Source organism: Petaurus breviceps, unplaced genomic scaffold (assembly GCF_028583685.1).
Source record: "Petaurus breviceps papuanus isolate PSGF00001 unplaced genomic scaffold, PetGlider_PUasm1.0 90769, whole genome shotgun sequence".
NCBI classification, from domain to species: Eukaryota; Metazoa; Chordata; class Mammalia; order Diprotodontia; family Petauridae; genus Petaurus; species Petaurus breviceps.
Window position 1 is genome coordinate 17,880,363 of NW_027187341.1, and position 22,155 is coordinate 17,902,517.

The window sequence follows — 22,155 nt, forward strand, 5'->3', positions numbered from 1 at the left end:
TGGGGGTGGGGGGGTGGGAGTGGCATCTTTTGATTGACTGCCTATATCTTTAAAACTGGTCAGACTGAGCTATTTGTTCTCTTACTACTGCCGTCGTTCTGTTGCTCTTTTCAGCCATTCTTCTCTGCTGCATTCAAAGGGTGATCATAGTTCACCCAAAACATGGGAGCCATGAACTGAAATGGTGAGAGAGAAAGGACTTCCTTTTCCTGCTTCCTCTTTTTACCTCTTCTGAGAAATGGGGCTGGGGGGTGTTTGTTTCTGTTCTTTGTTATTTGTCCACCTCATTTTCAAGTGTCAGAAGTGATTCTCCACTGGACTCAGGAGTCTGAGCCATAATGACTTCAGAGCCGGGATTATAGACTGGATAGTGTAGCCAGCCAGTTGAGGATGAGAAGCCAGGGTGGCTGAGGGGAGAGCTTTGGAGGTCTATGAGAACTAAGCTAAACTATGAACTATCCATTTCTGTTCTCCAAAGCCTGAGGAGGTATAAAGGGAGGAGGGGAATTATGACTCCCTTGTGTTGGGGGAGTAAGTTTATATATTTGTGATTATATCTTCTGAAGCAATATTTCTACATAAATCGAATCTGTTAGTAGTTAGATGGAACTGGGGTACTGAGGATTTGTACCCCCACAACTGAAGAAATAAGATTGGTGGGGGTTGAAGCCATTTGAAGAGAGCCTAAATACCCCCTAAATCTCCTCAAGGATTTGGAGAACCTTGAAGAAGGAGTGAAATTTAACTGACCTGGCCTTTCAGGCAGTGAGGGTTAGCCAGTATTACACATATAATGAAATTTCTAGGTTATAAATAATTCTATTAAGAAAATATAAACTCAAGATGCAGGTCAATTTAAATATTAAAGAATCAGGTGCATACCATTTGACCCAGCAATACCACTTCTAGGGCTGTATCCCAAAGAGATCAGACAAGCGGGATGAGGACCTGTATGTACAAAAATATTTATAGCAGCTCTTTTTGTGGTGGCAAAGAATTGGAAATCAAGGGGATGCCCATCAATCGGGGAATGGCTAAATAAGTTGTGACATATGAATGTAATGGAATACTATTGTGTTATGAGAAATGAGGAGCAGACAGACTTCATAATAACCTGTAGAGACTTACATAAACTGATGCTGGGAGCAGAACCAGGAGAACATTGTACACAATTCTAAACACATTGTATCTGTAACGACTGATTTTGATAGACTGGGCTCATCTCAGCAATGCAAGGTTATAAGACAACTCCAAAGGACTCAAAATGGAAAGGTTATCCACATCCAGAGAAAGAATTACAGAGTCTGAATGCAGACTGAGGCAAACTACTTGCTCTCTCTCTTTTTCGTTTTGTTTTGTTTCTTCTTCCTCATTATTCATCCCACTGGTTATAACTCTTCTTTACAACTTGACTAATGTTTAATGTGAAGGTATATGTAGAACCTATATTGGATTGCTTGCCATCATGGGGGGGAGGGGAAGAAAATTTAGAACTCAAAAACTTGTGGAACTGAATGTTGTAAACTAATAGTAAATAAACTTTAAAAAAAAGAATCAGAATCTTAGGATTGAAAGAAACTTCAAAAGACATTTAGTCTAAGTCCTCTCTGAACCAGAATTCCCTTTTCCAACATATCCAATAGGTGTGTGAAAACTGGATACTGGATAGAAATCTACTACCTCCAAAGGCCATCCATTTTGGATAGAAAAATTTAAAAAATCATATCAAGTGTATATTTTTGTATAAACAAAGCAAATGCAGCTAAAATTAGAACTAGATGAAGGTTTTTGACCTCATCATAAGAGTTTGAAGGTAGCTATTAAAACCGAGTCTTCTTGTAACCATGAATACTGACTGAGCATAGCTAGGTATTCAGCTGATAAAACTGTTACAGTAAATAATATATACCTGAATTATTTCATAAAGATGTAAGTTAAAACTTCCCAACAGTACAGGGTATGCTTCTAAATCATCAAATTCCATTAGTTCCAAATAAACCATATTCCTTTCATCATCTTGACGTCTTGGAACCTAAATAATAATAATCATAATCATAGTAACGATAGCTGACATATAATACACTTTAAACAGTGCTTTAGATGTACTATTTAATTTGAGCACAACAATTGTATCAAGTAATATTCAAATATTATTATTCTCATTTTACAGAGTGGGAAATCAAAACTCAGAGAGTTTAGAGGACTTGCTCAAAATCATACAGCTAATAAATGACAAATCTGGGTCACAGAATCATAAACTGTAGAGCTAGAAGGGACATTATACCTCATATGATCCAACCAACTCATTTTACAGATGAAACAATTCAGGCCTAGAGACTGCTTACTCACTTCCCCCATGTCCAGTCTGTGGCCAAATTCTGTTGATTTCACCTTAGAAACTTCTCTTGTATATCTTCTCTCCGACACTACCACCACTCTGGAGTAGCCCTTCATCGCTTCATGCGTGAACTACTACAATAGCTGTGGGTGGATCTGCCTATCTTAAGTCTCTTCCTATTCTAGTCCATCCTTCTCTCACCTGTCAAACTGATCTTCCTAAAGCACAAGTCTAAACATATAATCTCCCCCATTTAATAAACTTCTTTGGCTCACTATCACCTCCAGGATCAAATATGGAATCCTTGGGTGTTCAAAGTCTTTCAAAACTTGACCCCCTTCCTAACTTTCAGGTCTTCTCATACCTCTATGGTTTTCCCCTCACATTCTCTATGATTTACATACTGACACTGGGCTTTTTGTTGTTCTTTGAGCAAAACATTCCATATCTCTCAACTTTGAGCATTTTCCCTGGTTGTCACCTCATGTATGGAATTTTCTCTCTCTTCTATCTCCATTTTGTGACTTCCTTTACATCTCAGCTTCAATCTTACCTGCTGAAAGAAGCTATTCTCAATCTCCCTTAATGCTAGTGTTGTCCTTTTGATATCATCTCCAGTATATTCTACGTATATCTTTATTATTTATATATGTTTATATTTTATATATATATAATTTATATATAGTTGTTTTGATGTTATCTACTCTATTATACTGCAAGCTCCTTCAGGGCAAAACTGTTTATCTTTCTTTGTATTTCCAGTACTTATCCTAATACATGGCACATAGTAGGCATTTAATAAATACTTGTTCACTTGACTTGATTTGTTCAAGGTTATAAATGTAGTTAGTAGATTTCAAAACCTGGTTCTATGGCTCCAGATTCAATATTCTCTATGCTACCTTATACCTATGACTCTCAAAATGCATAAAATAGTATTAAACATACAATCTCAATTCATTTCACCTTAATAACATATAATTAAATTAATCAAAAAATTTATAAGTTAAATAACAAATTAAATGAATTAAAATTAAAGTATCATCATCAAGCATTCCATAAAACAATGAAATTCATTTTAATGTGTGGTGTTAGCAGACCAGGGTCACAGAGAACAGATGCCATTTTCCAACAAAGATTCCCTAAGCGTCTATTACTTTCCTATGTCACTATTTCTTATACAATTCCTTTATGAACTTTTGCACAAACCATTCCTCTTCTTGTAAGCCTCTTTTTTTCAGTCTACACCTGTCTATATCTTTCAATGTCCAGCTCAAATATCACCTTCTAAATAAGGCCTTCTCTGATCACCCAGCCAGGAACGATCCAATTCAATAAGCATAATAATCTGTTAAGCATGATAATCTCTTAGTAGAAATGTGGCATGTATACAAATTAATATGATCACTGGGACAAGAAAGGTGTTTGAAAAGTGAGCTTTTTTTTCTCAGGGAGCACTGCTCAAAATGCTACCCATTTTCTCAAGTGCAATGTAGCTTCTCTTCTCTTCCTATTCTGCTTTTGACCCAGTTAACTGACCATCCATAATACCTGTCCAGGATATGTGTATACTGATGAACTACATTAGCTTTTCAAATATCTAATGACTTAAAAATGGGAAATGGGACTTTATTGACTTTCCATTTTTAAGTCAAAGTTTAATTGAAAGGCAATCTAGATAAGAGGGTTAAAAAAAACCTAGAAACTGCTGTAAATAGCAAATAGTTGATTTCTTTGGAAAGGAAAGAGACAGTTTCCAAAGGCAACAGTATTCAGAATTTTCAAAATATTTTGGTAAAGTGTAATGGTAAAAGACTTATAAGCATTACAATCTCACAGAAATGTGAAGAGTTGGGAAGGAGAAAATTAATTTAAAGCAAGTTTGGCATATGACTCCATTAGGACAGATCATTCAAAGTGGATTTATGGATGAAACTGCAAGGATGACAATAAATAGAAGAAAAATAAAACTGATTTGCTAACATTTCTATCACTGTGTGGCACAGTGGATAGAGTGCAGGGCCTGGCCAGGAGTGATCCAATCCAATAAACATTTACTAAGCATCTACTACATACAAGGCATCATATACTAGGTGTTAGGGATGCAGCAAAGTTGAAAAAGACACAGGTTTCATTATAAACCTAGATTGTGACCCTAGGCAAGTCACTTAACCTCTGTTTGCCTCAAGGTTTCCTTACTTATAAAATGAGGATAACAATAGCACCTACCTCCCAAGGTTGTTGTGAGGATCAAATAAGATAATAATTGTAAAGCCATTAGCACAGTGCTTAGCACATAGTAAGCACTATTTAAATGTACTATTATCTATAACAATGGTGTAGTAATAATAGTTTCAAGGTTTGAAAAGTATTTTACATATGTTATTTCATTTGATCCTCACAACAACCTGTAAAGTAGATGTTATTATAATGTCCATTTTATAGAAGAGGAAACAGGCTGAGAGAAGGTAAGTGACCTGCCCAGGGTCACACAGCTAAGTGTCTGAGGCCAAGTTTGAGGAGTCAGGCCTTCCTGATTCCAAGTCCAGCATTCTAGTTACTGTGCCACCCAGCTAGAATTACCTTGTTTGAACTCTAACACCTCAGTCCTCAGTGTATTATATGAGGAAGTAGAAATAGGACCTAAGAAGACAAAGTAAGGAAGACCAGACTGATTAAATCAAGTGCACAATAAGAAATTCATACTAGAGGCAACACAATTCTGGAAGCATTTAAGGGACTAATTTTCAAGATATAGAAACACAAAAGAGTTCCAGCTCCACACCCACAAGAAAGGAAAGCTACTTGAGGGGGAAGTGATATACCACCCACTGCTCCAAGTGAAATGGGCTGCCCTTGACTCCTAACTTTGGAAAAAGGATTTATAAACAGAAGCCAGGAAGAACCAGAGATATACAAAACAAAGAAAAAGTGAGCAGTAAAACACAATAGTTAGGCATGGCAGTGAGCATCTGCTAGAAGATAAGCTATGAGAACCTATCAGAGAGCTTAGACTAAGTTCATTCTGCAATTGCTGCACAACAGCAGCAGAAGTGCAAGGGAATCATGACACTGGGGCAGTCAGAATAGCACACCCAAAGGGACCAATCCAGTGTTTGCCCCTTTCCTAATTAGCCTGGTGTGCAAACTTGTTTCTTCTTTATCAGTTATTTTCAATCCAAATTTCTTTAAACTTCTATAAAACCCTACTGGACAGCAGAAATGCTAAGCTTTGTATCTTAAGGCTTAGAAACAAAATGCAGTTTCTATTTCTAGGGAGATAAAAGATCTGAACAGTGAAAGATGATGTGGGTGCTAACTAATGTATAATAATCTGACAAAATGATCAGTATTATATTGCACAAACCCAACATATTAATTTGGGATTCATATACTTCTATATAGTGAGCTATTAAGTATTAAGGTGACAGGTGGCAAATGACATAAATCACAGGCAGTATCACTTTCTGTTCTTTGGCATGGTAAATTGCCTCACCACACTTTGCAAAGCAAGCCATGTAGTTGGAAGTGAACTGTGTGGGAAGCTTTGCCCATAAGCTGTGAGAATATGCTCCATAGGTTTGTTGGTCTAGTGGATGTCATCCTTGACTCTTCACTCTTTTATGTGATAGATCCAATTAATTGCCAAATCCCGTAATTTCTATCTCCACAACATCTCTTGCATGCCTAACTTCTTTACCACTCATACAGTCAAAACCCTTACTCAGAGCTTTATCACCTCTCACTTGGACTATTGCAATAGCTTCCTCTTTTGTCTTCTAATCTCAAGATTCTCCCTCTTTCAATGCATCCTTCATTCAGCTGCCAAGATGATTTCCCTAGTCTAGTCCTGATCATATTAGCCCCATCATTCAATTAAATCTGGGGCTTCCTATTACCTTTAGGAGTCTATTTACAAAAAAGCCTTGGGGGGTGGCTAGGTGGTGCAGTGAATAGAGCACCAACCCTGGAGTCAGGAGGACCTGAGTTCAAATCTGGCCTCAGACACTTAACACTTACTAGCTGCGTGACCTTGGGCAAGTCACTTAACCCCAACTGCCCTTCCAAAAAGCAAAGAAAAAAAAGCCATGGGAGTAAGCAAGATAAACAAAGGAAAGAATAGAGAGAAAGTACAAAGGTCAGACTAACAATTATTATTATAATTAGTAACAATTATATTAAGGGAACATTTATACAGTTAGCACACTTATTATCTGTAAGTCTATATAAATATTTTGTTAGTTAAAATAAAAACATTGACATTACCTGTACAGAGAAGTATTTTATTTCGTCAAACTTAACTGCAGGTTTCTTCTCATTGTTCTTAAAATTCAAGGAATGAGCTTTAGTACATTTCATGATCTTGTTTATAGTGATGCGGATAAATAAATTTGTATAATACTGTAAGTTGACTGAAAATAGATTTTGAAATTCAGGAAGTATATTTTTTTGGCTGTTGAGCAATGATTTTGTATGAACTTTATTAATTTAGACAATGCGGGCCAAAATTAGCCAGTATTAGCTGATTTGTGTATCTTAAAAGAACAGTCTTTTTAAGAAGTTGTGTTTTTTAGGGGGGTAGGAGTGGGAAGGTAAGGCAGTTGGGGTTAAGTAACTTGCCCAAGGTCACACAGCTAATAAGTGTGTCCAGTGTCTGAGGCCAAATTTGAATTCAGGTCCTCCTGACTCCAGGGCTGGTTCTCTATTCACTGTGCCACTTAGCTGACCCAGAATAGCTTTTTTTTTTTTTGTCTGTGACTAAGTAAAGTGGTAAACTAAGGTGGTACACAAAAAGCAGGGCAATACTTCTCAGACAACCATCTTTTCCTCCACATACTATTCCCTGTTAAAAATTTTCAACATATATTAATTCATAAATTGTCTATGAGAATGTAAACTCTTTGAAGGCTATTGACTATATTTTCAGTGCTTAGCACATATGCCTGGTACATAGTAGGTGATTAATAAATACTTGCTTGCTTGTCTAAACATATGATTTAACAGAATGATGAATACTGATGACCATAAATAATACAATTTTTAGGAAATTATTAAGTTAAGAGCAATAAGCCACTTGAAAATAATTCATTTCTAATTTTAATACTGTTAGGGAAAAATAATTTGGCCTGAATTATCCAGACTAGCTGTGTCTATTTGACAAATTTGTTAGTTAATTTCTACCCTATGATTAATTTCAGATATTTAGCTATGCCCTAGTCTATCCTGTTACTTATAAAATTCTATTCATTAAACTATTTTTTGCTTTAGATTAGAACAATTCCTTTTAGTATCAACCAGAATTTTAATTTCTGTAGATTATAAAAAGATGAAAAAAACATAAAGGCACTGTTTTAATGCCACTTAATTATTGCACTCAAGATAAACATTCAGTTTATTTTAAGACACAAAGTTAAACATATTAACGAGCAGACTTTGAAAACGAGGGTAGCTTAGTCAACAAGCACTTACTGCAGACATCATGAAAAAGAGAAAGAGAGCAAGACGGAGACAGAGACAAAGAAAGAAGGGAAGGAAGGAAGGAAGGAAGGAAGGCAGGAAGGAAGGAAGGAAGGAAGGAAGAGGGTGAGATAAATCTCCTGATAAATTAATTATAAGTAACTTCTCCTGAAAGGATATATCCTGTACATATAACCATATATCCTGTACATATAACCTGTTGTTCATCCCTTGTTTTTGAGGAGGACTAATGACACTGGGGTGATGTCTTAACTTGCCCATGAATTGTATTTAAGTTAGGCAGAGTTGCATGAGGTCCTCAGACTCATTCTCTCTTCCAGTCATCCAAGTCCGTGGCAAGACAAAACTCAAGACAACTGGTCATGGCCCAGGATGCAGTGGATGATCTCAGTGTACCTCATGTCTGACCAAGCTCTAAGCACTCTACAGTGCCTGTTTCAGTTGCCTTCATAGCAGTTGGAATAAATTGTACCCATACGCTCATTCTTCTGGGGAAGTAAGTCATCACATGCTTGGGGTAGACATCTCCTTAACTCACCTACAGGTTTGAGTTTACCCTCAACCTGGTTTAGCCTGTCTGCCAAGATGGTTTTTACCAGGTGTGGTTGCTGCACACACAGCCTCTTAGGAGTCACAGGTGAGAAATTTAACCCAATGATCACAGAAATAAGTCTTGATCTATGTTATTTTCTGGTTCTCAAGTATGTCTCTATTGTTGTTCAGTCATGGCCAGCTCTCTGTGACCCCATTTTGGGGGGTTTTCTTGGCAAAGATACTGGAGTGCCTTGCTGTTTCCTTCTGCTCATTATATAGATTAGGAAACTGAGGCAAACAGGGTTAAATGACTTGCCTAGGGTCACAAAGTAGTAAGTATCTGAGGTCAGAGTTGAACTCAGAAAGAGGAGTCATCTGACTTCAGGTCTAGCACTCTATCTACTGTGCCACCTAGCTGCCCCAACGACTCTGTAGATTGACTTAAATCTCTTGTGAGATAGATTTTTGAATAAGAATGGAAAAAAAAGAAAATATTAGAAGAGGGAAAAGGGAAAAATTAGAAAAAGAAGTATATGGCTTCTTTTTTTTTTTCTTTAATTTAAATGCTTTATTAACTGCTGATTTACATCTTTCATTTCCGCCAGATTTTGAGTTACAAATTTTCTCCCCGTTTTTCCCCCACCCATCCCCCCAAAACAGCAGTCCCACAGGATATCCCCACCTCCAATGTGCTCTCTCCCATATTTTCTCCCATACCCGTTTCAACTTTTCCAGTGGATATCTATGCCTCAGTGCCTGTACATCTTTTTTCTTAATTACATGTAAGATGGTATTAATAATAGTATATATACATACACACACACACACACACACACACATATATATATATATTTGAATATTTTATTTTAAAACTTTCAATTCCAGATTCATTCCCTTCCACCCCCTGCCACCCACCCCCACTGGGGGGACAAGAAGTTCAGTATAGGTTGTACATGTGTGGCTAATGCAAAACAATAACATAGTAGATGTATTGTAAAAGACTGACTATTTTTCCCTCCCTCCTATCCCACCTCCCACTTGTTCTATTCTCTACTTTGATCCTGTCCCTTTTCAAAAGTGGGTGCTTCCAACTTCCCTCCCCCCCAGCCTGCCCTCCCTTCCATCATCCCCCCTCACATCCCCTTCCCCCCCTATTCTCCTGGAGGGTAAGATCTCCTATTTAGTGTGTATTTCCCTCCCTTCTCAAGACAGATTCAATAGGAATAAGGTTGACCCATTCCCTTTTGCCTTCTTATTCTTCCCCTCCATTGTAACCATTTTCCCTTGCCTCTTCTGTATGAGATAGTTTGCCCCACTCTGTCTCTCCCCATCTCCTCTCATTATATTCCTCTCACCTCTTAATTTCACCTTTTAAGTATCATCCCTTCCTGTTAAATTGGTCCCGTGCCCTCTATCTATGTATACCTGTAAACGTATATACACACATTCACATATGCATTCATATGCCCGCATACCCTCATATAAAGACATATATATATATATATATATATATATGTATGTATGTATTTCTAATCCCTTCAACTACTGAGAAAAGTTTCATAGGTTACAATTATTGTTTTTCCATGTAGGAATGTTAATAGTTCAACTTTGGCCAGGTGGCTCAGCAAGCAAGAGCACCGGCCCCAGTGCCGGGATGACCTGGATCAAATCCGGGCCCAGACACTCAGCACCACACCCAGAAACAACAACTGGCCATGCAACCCTGAATAAGCCACTCAACCCTGATTGCTTCAAAAAAAAAATAGTTCAACTTTGATAAGTTCCTTATGATTTCTTTTCCCTGTTTACCTTCTCATGCTTCTCTTGCTTCTTGTATCTGAATGTCAAATTTTCTATTCAACTCTGGTTTTTTCAGCAAGAATGCTTGAAAGTCCTGTATTCCACTGAATGACCATATTTTCCCCTGAAACATGATACTCAGTTTTGCTTGGTAGGTGACTCTTGGTTTTAATCCCAGCTCCCTTGACCTCCGGAATATCACATTCCAGGCCCTTCGATCCCTCAGTGTAGAAGTTGCCAGATCCTGGGTTATCCTGATTGTGTTTCCACAATATTCAAATTGTTTCTTCCTGGCTGCTTGTAATATTCTCTCCTTAATCTGGGAATTCCAGAACCTGGCTATAATATTCCTAGGAGTTTTCTTTTTGGGATCTTTTTCAGGAGGTGATCGGTGGATTCTTTCAACCTCTATTTTGCCCTCTGGTTCTAAAACATCAGGGCAGTTTTCTTTGAGAACTTCCTGGAGGATGCTTTCCAGGCTCTTACTTTGGTCATGGCTCTCAGGCAGTCCAATAATTTTTAAATTATCTCTCCTGGATCTATTTTCCAGGTCAGTGGTTTTTCCCATGAGGTATTTCACATTGCCTTCTATTCTTTCATTTGTTTGGATCTGTTTAACAGCATCTTGATTTCTCATAAAGTCATTAGCTTCCATTTGCTCCAATCTAATTCTGAAGCAATGATTCTCCTCAGTGAGCTTTTGAGATTCTTTTTCCATCTGGCAAATTTGACTTTTTAAGGCATTCTTCTCCTCATTGCCTTTTTGAGCCTCCTTTGCCATTTGAGTCAGTCTGTTTTTTAAGGTATTATTTTCTTCAGTCAGGCTGTTGACTCTCATTTCATAATTTTCTTGCATTGTTCTCATTTCTCTTCCCAATTTTTCCTCCCCTTCTCTTATCTGCTTCTTAAGGTCCTCTATGGCCTGTAACCAGCTTGTATTTTCCTTTGAAGCTTTTGGTGCAGGAGTTCTGACTTCACTGTTTTCCTCCTGTTCCATGCCTTGCTCCTTCTTATCCCCAAAATAGGAGTGTAATGTTGGAATCTTCTGTCTGCTTTGTTTCCTTTGCCTGCTCATTTTGCCACTCAATGATTTGATTTTTGGGCTTTTTGCCACAGTAGGACTCTGCCACCAGACAGGGGAGTTTTCGTCCCAAACGCTGGGGTTTTCTCAGCTGCCGGAGGTATTAGATGGGTGCCCTCTCTGAGGTCTCCACATGCTCTGGCAAGCAGGACACACACCCCAGGACCTCCACCCTAGGCTGCAATCCAGATCCAAGCAGGTTAAAGCAAGAGCGACGACCCCTCAGACTGGTGCTTGGTCCCCCTACACTCTGCAGGCCAGGAGCTGAAGCCGCCACGTGGCACTGGCAGGCTGTGCTGGAGTCTCAGCGGTTTCTCGCTCTGAGGGTAAAAGCCACGCACTCCCACTTCCTGGGTCCCAAAGTCCAGACTGCACTGGCCTCTCACCTTGTCCTTCGCATCTATGTATTGATAAATCTGGAAACGGCCACAGCTGCTGCTGATCTGGAATCCCTCTGGCTGGAGGCTGGTCAGGCCCGCCCTGGGGCTAAAGCCTCTGTGTGGGGCTGGGCTTGGCTCCCAGAGCGCTGCGCTGGCTGATTCCTGCCGGCCTGCAGGGCTGTCCTCAGCGGGAGGTTATCTTCTCTGTGTCATTTTGTGGGTTCTGCAGCTCCAAAGTTTGTTTAGAGTCCCCTTTTTACATGGATTGGGGAGGGTGGAAGCCAGAGCCGCGGGAAGGTCGTGCTTCTACTCCGCCATCTTGGCTCCGCCCAAGTATATGGCTTCTTAAGAAGAATGGTATAGAGTAATTCCCAAGAACAATGAATGTGGCTACCCATAATATAAAAATTAATAGAGTTGTCAATGGAAATGGAAAACTGAATTTTACTTTAAACATTTAAATAAAACAAGAGAAAGGATACTCCTGGGTGAAAAATGTCTGCATCTCTTTATACGAACAGCTAGGCAGCCAACCTATCAGAATCAAAGAAAAAAATCATTATTTTACTGAGTGATCACATTTAAAATATCAACTATTCTTTCTTTTACTTTATTCTGTACAGAATGGTTTTCTAAATGTGACATACTTCTCTCATTTTTTTGGCTTGTAAAAATTCACTAGTTTTTCTCTAAGGTTCTCTAAGGAAAGAATAAAACCAGATAGAAACTTAAGTAAATGGAGATAAAAGGAAAAAGTGAGCAAATGTTCACTCATGTCTTTGAACACTCACAGAAATGAACTCTCTATATTCAAAAAACTGATGTCTGAGCATAAAACTTTTTAAAAATCATTTAAAAAATTTTCTATTAGCTAAATAACAGTATATAATATTCTATTACTAGAAATACACTGTTTCACACAGGATTCAAAGCTTTATATCATTTAATATTCTAAAGGTATTTCAGAAACAACTTTTGGTTAATTGTTGGAGTGAATGAAACAAGACGTGGTAAGAATGTATTTGCCTCAAATCTTACAAATCCAAATCAAAGCAGTTTTAAGTTGAAAAGTATGGGAGGGGAATGGGAAATTACCTAAGTAGATTGGGGATATCATAGAGAGAAGCTTCTACAGCATAGTTTCTACAGTAGACATATCCAGAAATTCACAAAATAAAAAAAAAGAATATGAGCTAGGTATGGTGGTACCTACATATAAATCTTTGTTAATGGGAAAGGTGAAGTTGATGGATCTCTTGAACTCGGGAGTTCTGAGCTATAGTGGGTTAAAACAATTAGGTGTCTATGCTGAGTACAGAATTAATATAGCAAGCCCCTAGCAGGGGAGGAAGGGCACCAGGGTGCCTAATGGGACAAACTGAAGCAGGTCAAAGCTGTTAGTAGTGGCTCCGGATCCCTAAGTATTTCCAGCCTGGGACAAGATAGAGATTCTGTTGTTAAAAAAGAAAGTAAGAAAAAAGACATGGAGATCTGGTCTTTAAAAAAGAGGGCAGAGAAAGAGAGACAGAGACAGAGGCAGAGAAGATCTCTCAAGGAGTTCCATTTGCTTTCATGGAGATCACTGAGGCTTGAGATGACTGAGAATATGGTTCTGGGATGTTATAAGTACATTCAAAAGGGTGGAAGAGAGACAAAAATATCATTTTTGGAACATTTGGAAGATATATTTATGTGAAGATCAATAAAGGAAGAAAGAGAAATGTTATCACCATGGATCAAAAAGAGAAAGTAGAAGTATAAACAGATTTTAATAAACAACACTGGCATGGAAGCATGATATAGTTGAGATAAGGAACTTCAATTATTTGAATATTGCCTGGATTCTTTGCCTAAAGCACAGTAATTAAAAATTTTAAATTTTCTTTATTAATAATTTTATCCTTTTGTAAGGTGGGTGAACTGGACAATAAGTGTTATTTCTTAAGAGAATGTGCAGATCCTTATTACCTGCCTGATTGTAACAGAGTACATGGAAGCTTGGGGTGTGTGTGGGGAAGGAACTATTTACCAGTCACACATAATAAGGCTGGGACTCCCACTATATATGGTGATCAAAAAGTTTCCTAATTGGCTATTAAGGCAGAAGAGCTGATGACTCAGAGAAGGTACAGAAGACATCTACTGTTTTTTTTTTTCAGATTTTCTATCTGTTAAGCTTGTTGATTATTTGGTTCTAGTCCCAAGTGTCAGGTAGGCAAGGAATCTCATCTAGCCTCCAAGAAGATATGAGCATATGACCACCTCTTCCTCTTTTTGTATTTGTTCTTTTTTTATCTTGGGCAAACAAATTCCTAGAAACAGATACTGATTAGAGAAATGTGAACTGAAACAACTCTGAGGTACTGCCTCACACCTATCAGATTGGTTAATATGATAGAAAAGAAAAATTATTAAGTGTTGGAGGGCATGTGGGAAAATTAGGACATTAATGTACTCTTGGTAGAGTTGTGAACTGATCTAAACATTCTAGAGAACAATTTGGAACTGTGCCCAAAGCGCTACAAATCTGTGTATACCCTTTGATCCAGAAGTACCACTATTAGATCTGTATCCCCAAATTTAAAATATTAAGATTGTTTTTATGTTTAATTGGGGAATTTTTTTTAAAGGTAGGCAATTGGATAAAGCGGCAAGGGACTCGAGGAAAATGTAGAGTTGAACTTGTTCCCCAAGGGGTAAAGATGAGGAAGGGAAGAGAGGATGGCTTGTATAGAGATGATGGCCTGGTAGAAAACTGAGGTATTGAGGAATTAGAGGCCTTGGAGTGGACAAAAATCAGGTTTGGGGTTGGAGGTTAGAAGAAGAGGTGGACTGACAATAGATTGTGACCAGAAAAGGGAAATTTCAAAGTACATGAACATGGAATCTTTACATCTTGGGGTGATGATGGAATATAGGAGTAAGTCACATAAAATAAGTTGAGAAACTATGCTATTAGGGTGGTTGAGTAAGTGTTATTATTTATATTGAGGTCCTCTAGTATGAGAACAGGAATCGAAGAGGAAAGACACTGAACTCATTAAAGAAAGAAGAGGTATGTCCTATAAGTTGGTAGACAACACCCACCAGAATTTTGACTGGGTGATAGAGAAAAATTAATTGAACCTCAAAGGAGGATAGGTTATCAAGTGATAGAAGCAAGGGGAGAACCTGGAAGTGGCAATTGGAAGCAAGGAGTATTTCAACTTCTTCACCTTGACCAGTGAGTTGGCAGGAAATGAGTGAATGTATAGAAGTACTGGAAAGGGAATCCAGGGAGGCTGTTACTGGGAAGGAGCCAGGGCTCAGTGAGAGACAGAAGATAGGAGGAGTGGGAAAGGAAGAGGTTTTAAGACAAAAGCAAGTTTGTTGCCTATGAAGCAGGTATTCAAAAGAGAGCAATGGAAGAGTTATCCTTGGGATAGGGTACTGGGAAATGAGAATGAAGGATTAGGCAGTTGGAGATGGGAATGAGGTTCAAATGATGACCAATAGGGTTTGAAATCCCTGAAGTAGAAAAGGTGTGACCAGGGGGGAGTTTGTTAAAGGAAGATTTTAGATAAATTTCCAGTGTTCACTAGATTTTGTTCTTGGGGCAGAGTCCTTTAAGAGCCTTAGGCAGTTGAAGGGAGAAGGGGCAGAAGGTCTCCAAGGTAGGAGACCAGGCTGGACACTTGTGCTGAAGCCCTCTCCCCTTGCCACAGCAGCAGGAGATTTATTAAAAGATTAAGAAAGATTACCTAAACTGCTTTTTACCAGTGGGATATCAACATTTAACTGACCAAGTAGGTCTGACTGTCCTGGAAGGTTTTTGAGACATTGGCTATGTCAGAGCATCCATAGCTGATGGAAAAATTGACCACCAGAAAGAAAATAAAAATTGACTTTCTAATTGGACAATGTCCAACACCATTAATTCCTACTTAGCAGTATTACACCATTGTATTCTGATCTGATGATGCTTAAAATATTAGCCTCCCAAATGACTATAACCATAGTTATGTTACTGAATTCTGTTAGAATCATTCGGTAATGCATGTGATACTTTTTATGCTGAATAATTTTCTTTCTGTATAGGAATAAACTAGCTGTTACATAGCTGATTCATATTTGTCCACTGAATATTTTTTGTTGTTGCCTTTTTGGAGGGCAATTGGGGTTAAGTAACTTGCCCAAGGTTACACAGCTAGTTTTTTTTGTGTGGGTGTTAAGTGTCTGAGGCCAGAACCAAACTCGGGTCCTCCTGACTCTGGGACTGGTGCTTTACTCACTTCGCCACCTAGCTGCCCTCACTGAATACTTTTTAAACCCCCTTGTCTTTGGAGAATTCCTTACACTTTTGAACCATAACTTTTGCTACAATTAGCACCGTTTCCTGGCTTATTATCCAGACAAAGAGTATAAGAATGAAAGTCTAATCACCGTAATTAGAAGAAGGCTCCCTCAGCACTGATCATGTTACATGGCTGGGTACAATATAGGAGCACCAGGTATATTAGCCCCAGCAAAAAAATATAACACAGTTTATTATAGACTCTAAAAGGTGGAGGAACCAATTAGGATTTGATTTAAAAACTGATTACTGCAGTAGAAGAGGTAGGAGTCAAAGGAGAAGGGAGAAAATGACTATTCCATATTAGAATTTGTGATAAATAGGAGAGTACAGCCAGATAAAATCTGCCTTTTGCCATAGTTTTTAGCATAGCAGATTTCAAAAGCATTGGGTAGAGGATAGAAAGGTTCCCATGACAAATATTTATGTGAGAAGTCATCACAAAAGAGATGGGAAGCTCTCAGGAATGAAAGATACAAGGAATAACAATTCTGATGACTAGGAAAATGGTATTACTTAAATCAACCAATGGGGATGCTCAAAGAAGTCCTCATACAATAAAAAATTTTAGAAGACATGTACAGAAGACAGAAGTAATGGCAGGTAGCAGAGGTACCAAAAAATGTGGCATATTCTATTAAGGCAGTACCAGGAATCCTAAAACTCAGAATTAGCAGAGGCTATTAAGGAAAGATAAGGAAAATTAAAAGAATTGTTCGGGATTTTTTTTAGTTACAATGGGGACAAGGGAGAATTTTTAAAAATAGAAGATGACTGCTTGGTGTGGATGGGATACTGATAACAGAAATGGGAATAAGAAAAAGAGCAGATTGTCAAAGACAATGACAGACAAAAATGGTAAAATGTTGGAGGAGTTATGGCAAGACTAATTCACTGCCCATGGAAATCTTAATTGACCCAACTTGTTTTGGAAATTATATTTATATTTAATTATACTTATTTGAAATGTCACTAAACTATACATAACCTTTGACATGGTGAAACTACTATTAGATGTATACTCCAAAGAATACAAAGACAGAGAGAGTGTTTTTATCTATATCTATATATAATATATAGATATAGCATATATAGTATATATAGATATGCTATCTATATATACTATATATGCTATATATAATACTTTATCTGTTATATAGTATGCACAATACAGTTGTTATATAGTATATACTATATATAGTGTATATATATATTTTATATATATACACATACAAGAAATATATATATCACTTTTGTGGTAGCAAGAACTGAAGAGCTCCTAGCTATCCCTGATGAATTCAAGTCACCTGGTCCAGGTGCATTGCATTCTTAAGTACTGAAAGAAGTGTCAGCTGTGTTCAATGCCAACATCTCTGAAAGATAATGGGGATGAGGAAAGGTATGGCGGGAGCAGGAAAAGATAAATGATGTCCTTACTGCTTTGATGGTACCTTGAAAGAAAAATTCTAGTAGAGTGTCTAATGATATCTGTGATTATCCATGTATTATAACATTTCAAATCAATAATTTGGTTAAAAACGTTAATGACAGGGGGGTGGAGTCAAGACGGTGGAGTAGAAACAGGACTTCCACATGGCTCCCACTTCCATCTCCTCCAATTTATGGAAAAAAATGACTCTAAACAAATTTTGGAGCTTCAGAACCCACAAAATGACAGAGAGAAGCTAACCTCCCACTGAAGACAGCCTGGCAGGTCTGCAGGAAGTAGCCAGTGCACCGCTCTGGGAGCTGAGCCCAGCCCTGCATGGGATGGAGGTTTTAGCTGCCAACTGGAGGGACTTCAGATCACCAGAAGCTGTGGTGGTTTCCAGAATTATCAACCCATAGATGCTAAGGACAAAGTGAAATGTCAGTGCAGTGTGGAATTTGGGAACTTGGAGTTCAGGAGTGAGGTCTGGCCTTTGCCCCCTGGAGGGAGAAGCAGCTGAGGCATGGCGGCTGTGCAGCCTCTGCCACGTGGTTGCTTCAGAGCTCCTGGCCTGCAGACTGTAGGGGAACCAAGCAACCATTGTGAGGGGTAATCACTTTTGCTTTAACCTACTTGGATCTGGATTGCAGTCTAGGGTGGAGGTCCTGGGATGGGTAACCAGTTTGCCAGAGCATGTGGAGGCTTCAGAGAGGACACACAACTAATAGCTCCAGCAACTGAGAAAACCCCAGTGATTTGGGACAAAGCTTCCCTCTCTGGTAGCGGAGTTCTACTGTGGCAAAAAGCTCAAAAGTCAAGTAATTGAGTGGCAACATAAGGAAGCAAACCAAGTAGAGCAATTAGACATTAGACTCCAATTTTGGGGGAAAAAAGGATCAAATCATGGAACAGGAGGAAGACAGCAAAGTCAGAACTCCACACCAAAAGCATCGAAAAAAATTTGACCTGGTTTCAGGCCATAGAGAAGCTTAAGAAGCATTCTGAAAACCAATTAAGAGAAGTGGAGGAAAAATTGGGAAGAGAAATGAGAATGATGCAAGAAAATAATGAAATGAGAGTCAACAACCTGACTGAAGAAAATAACACCTTAAAAAATAGCCTAACTCAAATGGCAAAAGAGGCTCAAAAAGGCAATGAATAGAAAAATGCCTTAAAAAGTTGAATTTGTCAGATGGAAAAAGAATCTCAAGAGCTCACTGAAGAGAATCATCCCTTCAGAATTAGATTCAAGCAAATGGAAGATAGTGACTTTATGAGAAATCAAGATACTATTAAACAGATCCAAACAAATGAAAAAATAGAAGGCAATGTGAAATATCTCATTGGAAAAACCACTGACCTGGAAAATAGATCCAGGAGAGAGAATTTTTTTTTCACTTTTTTTTCCAAATTTTTTATTAACCTCTAATCTACATCACCCATCTCCACCAGATTCCGAGTCACAAACCCTCTCTCCGCCATTCCCCCACCCACTGCCCCAAAACAGCAGTCTCACAGGATATCCTCTCCTCCAATCCGCTCCCTCCCACAGCCTCTCCCATACCCACTCCGACCCTTCCAGTGGATCTCTATGCCCCAGTGCCTGCACATCCCACCTCCCAATTACATGCAAAATAGTATTAATATTTAATCACTTTGAATTCCAGATTCACTCCCCTCCTCCCCCATCCTCTACCCTCACTGGGAACGCAAGCAGCCCAGTACAGGTTGTACATAGCCCAGTACAGTGTACATAGTTGTAATAGTAATGGCATTTAAAGATTCCCATGTATTGACTTGGTTTTTGGTTTGATTGTGTTAAAACCCAGAGCTTGTTAATCCCACCTGTGGGATGGACTTGTTGATGTGAAAAGAAAGTCCTGAACTGGGAGGAGCTGGTGACTTAGATTTGGAGAGACACAAGAGAGAGGCAGAAGAACTTTTTGGAAGCAGCACCCTCGTGGAGGCAGAGAGAGACTGACAGGATTGCTGAGGGCCACTTTGAATCGCCCTGGACTTTTGAGACCTGCCCCCGGAGCTGCCAAGGACTGAGGAGACATGGCTGTTTTGCTGGTACTTTGTCTGTTTTGATGTTGTTTTGCCAGATTTGTCCACTGGTGAAAGACAGTCCTGTTGTTGAGGAAGTTCTGGAACCTGGCTGTTGGTTCAGAGCTACTGAGACTGTCCTGCAGACAGAGAGTGAATACTGTCCACTGGTGAAGGACAGTGCTGTTGTTACAGGAGTCTGGGAACCTTTCTGTTGGTTACGAAGCCCTGAAGGATTTTCTTGTTGTATGTTTATAAAAATCCTGGGAGAGGGTTTTGCTAATGTTTTCAGGGGTCCTAGGACTGTTCTGCAGACAGAGGATGAATTAATGAAGAGACTGGCAATGTATCTTGTGGCCTTGCTAAGCTTTGTCTCCCCAAGAACAAAGATTGCTGAGAACTTGCCTCTGTCAAGATGAAGAAAAGAACTCCATTTGGGTAGTAAGTGCTGTGCTTAAACTTGTAACTCTGGGGTAGATTCAATTGTGATCCAGGGGTGGGGAACTTTTGACCTTTCTGTGTTCTATGATTGAACAAATGAATGTACTTTACTTATGATTGGAAACTAATCTCCATTTGAGAAGAGGGGCTTTGTGATGGACTAAATGAAGGTACAGCCTAGGGGTGGAGTAGTATTTAGAACAGGGACTTTGTAATTGATTGAATGAATGTAAGGCCCTGGGGTGGGGTAGTACTTGGAGATTATTTAATCACACTTAGTAAATGCTGTATTTTGAATGATGTCATATTTTGATCTTCTCTGTTCTTAATTTGTCACTGAATAAAATGGAGAGCACCTATGCTGGTATTTTGAACCTTGGGACGTTGCCTTTCCTTGGCATTACATTACAATAGTAGACACACTGTAAAAGACTGACTACACTTCCCTCCCTCCCATCCCACCCCCTACCTGCTCTGCTCTCCACCCAGATCCCATCCCTCTTCAAATGTGGGTGCTCCCAACTTCCCTCCACCCCCAGCCTGCCCTCCCTTCCATCATCCCCCCTGTCCTCCCCTTCCCCCCTACTTTCCTGGAGGGTGAGATACTCTATCCAGTGCATATTTCATTCCCTCTTCAAGCCAAATTCAATAGGAATAAGGTTGACCCATTTTAAACCCCCTGACATCCCATTCCTCTCCTCCACTGCAACCATTTTCCCTTGCCTCTTCTATATGAGATAGTTTACCCCCATTCTCTCTCTCCCCATCTCCTCTCATTATATTCCTCTCTCATTTCTTAATTTCACCTTTTAAGTATCATCCCTTCCTGTTAAATTGGTCCTGTGCCCTCTATCTATGTATACCTGTAAACATATATACACACATCCACATATGTATTCATATGCCCATATATCCTCATATATATTTCTATTCCCTTCAACTACTGAGAAAAGTTTCATCAGTTACAATTATTGTTTTTCCATGTGTGAATGTTAACAGTTCAACTTTGATAAGTTCCTTATGATTTCTTTTCCCTGTTTACCTTCTCATGCTTCTCTTGCTTCTTGTGTCTGAATGTCAAATTTTCTATTCAACTCTGGTTTTTTCAACAAGAATGCTTGGAAGTCCTCCATTCCACTGAATGACCATGTTTTCCCCTGAAATATGATACTCAGTTTTGCTGGGTAGGTGACTCTTGGTTTTAATCACAGCTCCTTTGCCCTCCAGAATATCATATTCCAAGCCCTTCGATCCCTCACTGTAGAAGCTGCCAGATCCTGGGTTATCCTGATTGTGTTTCCACAATATTCAAACTGTTTCTTCCTAGCTGCTTGTAATATTCTCTCCTCAATCTGGGAATTCTGGAACCTGGCTATAATATTCCTAGGAGTTTTCTTTTTGGGATCTTTTTCAGGAGGTGATTGGTGGATTCTTTCAACCTCTATTTTGCCCTTTGCTTCTAAAACATCAAGGCAGTTTTCTCTGAGAACTTCCTGGAGGATGATTTCTAAATTCGTACTTTGATCATGGCTTTCAGGTAGTCCAATAATTGTTAAATTACCTCTCCTGGATCTATTTTCCAGGTCAGTAGTTTTTCCCATGAGATATTTCACATTGCCTTCTATCCTTTCATTTGTTTGGATCTGTTTAATAGCATCTTGATTTCTCATAAAGTCATTAGCTTCCATTTGCTCCAATCTAATTCTGAAGCAATGATTCTCCTCAGTGAGCTTTTGAGATTCTTTTTCCATCTGGCAAATTCAGCTTTTTAAGGCATTCTTCTCCTCATTGCCTTTTTGAGCCTCTTTTGCCATTTGAGTTAGTCTGTTTTTTAAGGTATGATTTTCCTCAGTCAGGCTGCTGTTGACTCTCATTTTGTAATTTTCTTGCATTGTTCTCATTTCTCTTCTCAATTTTTTCCTCCACTTCTCTTATCTGCTTCTTAAGGTCCTCTATGGCCTGTGACCTTTGAAGCTTTTGGTGCAGGAGTTCTGACTTCACTGTCTTCCTCCTGTTCCATGCTTTTCTCCTTTTTGTCCCCAAAATAGGAGTCTAATGTTGGAATCTTCTGTCTGCTTTGTTTCCTTTGCCTGGTCATGTTGCCCCTCAGTCACTTGACTCCTGGGCTATTTGCCACAGGACTCTGCCACCAGACAGGGGAGCTTTCATCCCAAACACTGGGGTTTTCTCCGCTGCTGGAGGTATCAGATGGGTGCCCTCTCTGAGGTCTCCACACGCTCTGGCAAGCTGGACACACACCCCAGGACCTCCACCACAGACTGCAATCCAGATCCA

At 39.1% G+C, this 22,155-nt stretch overlaps 1 protein-coding gene across 1 annotated transcript in view; it reads right to left on the bottom strand.

Annotated features, from left to right (window-relative positions):
• LOC138146723 (cation channel sperm-associated targeting subunit tau-like) overlaps window positions 1–22,155 on the bottom strand; it is a 123,378-nt gene that overhangs the window by 82,948 nt on the left and 18,275 nt on the right. The window contains exons 3-5 of the mRNA XM_069068824.1: window positions 12,094–12,145; window positions 6,605–6,750; window positions 1,910–2,032 (exon numbers count right to left, since the gene is read on the bottom strand). Of these exons, the coding sequence (XP_068924925.1) occupies window positions 1,910–2,032; window positions 6,605–6,750; window positions 12,094–12,145 (321 nt within the window). The remainder of the gene's footprint in view (window positions 1–1,909; window positions 2,033–6,604; window positions 6,751–12,093; window positions 12,146–22,155) is intronic.